This window comes from Onychomys torridus, chromosome 19 (genome assembly GCF_903995425.1).
Source record: "Onychomys torridus chromosome 19, mOncTor1.1, whole genome shotgun sequence".
NCBI classification, from domain to species: Eukaryota; Metazoa; Chordata; class Mammalia; order Rodentia; family Cricetidae; genus Onychomys; species Onychomys torridus.
In genome coordinates, this window is record NC_050461.1 from 7,241,053 (window position 1) to 7,243,835 (window position 2,783).

General features: G+C 42.9%; 1 protein-coding gene across 3 annotated transcripts in view; it reads right to left on the reverse strand.

The window, feature by feature from the left end:
• The window catches only part of Rtn4ip1 (reticulon 4 interacting protein 1), a 42,182-nt gene extending 39,401 nt beyond the window's left edge, over nucleotides 1–2,781 (reverse strand). The window contains exon 1 of one of the 3 annotated variants that reach the window (XM_036168789.1): nucleotides 2,077–2,781. In XM_036168789.1, coding sequence (XP_036024682.1) covers nucleotides 2,077–2,356 — 280 coding nt within the window. In that variant the 5' untranslated portion in view covers nucleotides 2,357–2,781. The remainder of the gene's footprint in view (nucleotides 1–2,076) is intronic. The other 2 variants (XM_036168791.1, XM_036168790.1) reach the window with 2 other exon arrangements.
• Between the last annotated feature and the right edge of the window lie 2 nt (nucleotides 2,782–2,783).

The following is a 2,783-nucleotide window of genomic DNA, read 5'->3' on the forward strand; positions in this document are numbered from 1 at the left end:
GAGACATGTTTAACTCTTTTCTTATCAAGCATTTGAAATCTAGTGTATTTTACAGTGACTGTACTTTCAATTCAGCCCAGCTAAATGTAACATTCAAAATTAGAGCCAAATGACCCAATATCCATAAGTCTGGACTTGAATTCCCAAACCCAGAGGTTCTCCTGGTTAGATATGCCTGTAATCTGAACACAGAATCTAAAAAATGTTTCTCCTTTCCCAACAATCTTTGTGAGGCCTCCTTTTCATCATTACTTCAAATGACAGTGTAATGGAATACAGAACTATATATGGAAACCCAGCTGTTGTATGAAACCAGGCAGCAAAGAGATGTGCACAGGCATACAACAATGTTAGTCATCTCATTAAATTTCCTGCTTTATTTTGGAAAATATTTTTTTTACAACTTATTAAATTTTCTTTATTTGGGGGGTAGCAAAAATGTGCCACAGACCACTTTCCAGAGTGATTCCTCTCCTTCTACCATGTGGGTCACAGGGACTGAACACAGGCTTGGGGCTCAGCAGCAAGTGCCTTTACGCACGGAGCCTTCTCACTGCATAAATAGTTCTTATACCCCAGTAGCCCCTTTGGAGGGAAATCCTGTGCTGTATCAACTAGTGCCCATTTGAGTGGCTCACATATGTAGCTGTCTTTTGGTCCTTTCATACTTTACTCCTATTTTAATTTTCTATTTACTGTATTTTAAAGTAAAAATGTTAGCATTTGTTCAAATTTCTGATAGGATGGTTATAGCTCATATAAAAGTTCAGTCATTTTCAGATACAAATGAGACGTGAAGCCAAGTTTGAGAACTGCTAGTCTATCACATCGTTTCTGGAGGAAAAGTGAAGCAGTCTCAACATTTTCTTCTATTTCTGACTTAATCTATAACCAGATAACACATACACACACACACATGTGCATATACTTTAGGTCATGTATGAGAGCTATTGCTGAGGCACTGAATGAAGCTGGAGGCCCCCACACAAGCCCCTCAGAACACTGACCCAGGGTCAACATATGGCAGCTTCCTTAAACACTGGTTAACTGCCTCAGATTACTACTGACAACAGTCATCTCAAAACATGCTCATCTTCAGAAGACACAGACTGAGCTCCCATAAGCAAGACTGACAATATTTTTGTCAACATTTTTCCAGAATTGAAGTAATTCATAAATACAAACCAATCTGTTAACTACTCTAGCAGAATAACAGTACAGGATACATTCAAGGAATGCTCTCTCCAAGCTTTTCAACATGGCCCAGCAAGAGAAATGAGGATGATAACATCATTCCAATTGCAACAGGTGTATAACAAGAAAACACATTTTAGCTACGGAGGGCAAAATGCAAAATGCAAAATGAGAATACTGTGCCCATATCCTGGAGTCGCACTCTGTTGCTTGGTACCCTGGGCCTATAACAGAAGCTGTGAAGAATGGGAGAGCAAGGAAGATACAGGAAGTATATAATCCCAATTCTGAACCAATGGAGAAACATAACCAAACTCTGAAACCTATGCCTGACCCTAAAATTACCACCCAGTAAATTAACTGCAGGTACCACTTCTCAGTCCCAATTCATACTTGAAAGAAAGCAACCAAACACACTTAGTAAAAGATTAAGGAATTCCTTGGCTATTGTGGTCTCAGAATTTTGGAAATATTTACAGGGATATTATCAAAAAACCTACACGATTCCAGATGGCTGTACCTATGGTTGCACTTGCCACCGAGCCGCATGGTCAGTTTAATCCCCTGGGCCCAAATGGTAGAAAGAAGGAACCCATTTCCACATGTCCTTTGAACTCCACTTAAGCACTGTCCCATGCACCCAAACACAAAATAAATAAACGAAACAATAGTAAACCTAAGTGATTCCTTTATGCCAACACTTGCTATCCCAGGACTGGAAGGCAGGTCAAGGAGGCCTAGAGAGTGGAAACTGGTCTGTGGTGTACAATGAGTTGGAGGCCAGCCTGGGCTGGATAGCAAGCTCTTGTTTTCAAACAAAACCACACAAACAAAACGCCTGCACGCCTAATGATTAAAAAATAAAAAGTCTGGACAACTTACTTCTCATATTAACATCTATAGGGTTTACACTGGCAGCATGGACTTTGATAATGACTTCGTTTGGATAGTGTATGATAGGTAACAACATGCTCTGAGTGAATCGAAGAACTTCATTCTTTCCATATTTATCTATCACCCAAGCGGGCATGACAGTGCTCCTCGCAGGCGTAGTGCTAATCTCTCTAAATGGTCGCTTTGGGATAACTTTGCTTCTCCAGAAGCAGGCGGCGGCGGCGGCACGCGCACTTCTTCTAAGTACACAAGACTTCAAAACTTCCATCCTGCACAGGGATGGAGCTGTGTCCTCAAAAAACAAAAGAAGAAAAAGGCCAGATTCTGTCAAACCCACCAGTCAATTAAAGGGGGAGGAGATTCCAGAAACAAAATCAACCTGATGAAGCAACGGAAGGAAGAGAATAGAACTGCTCCGTCAGAAATGCTCCAGTTGACGTCCAGTCAGTAGTCTGTGCATTGCCCCTTCCTTCCTTCCACTCTCCTACCCCTTAAGAAAACAAAACAAAACAAGCAGAGAGAGAGCCCTCGGCCGCGCGAGCAAACTGCGTGAGCAATCCCTAAGCCAGGCCGACTGGAAGCCTCGGATTCCCGACGCGACCCCAGCCGCGGTCTCGTTGCCGGTCCGCGCGCCTCCGCCGCGGGGCGTCAACCAATCGCATGCAGGGATCATTTCCGCAGCCGGGAACTCGGCC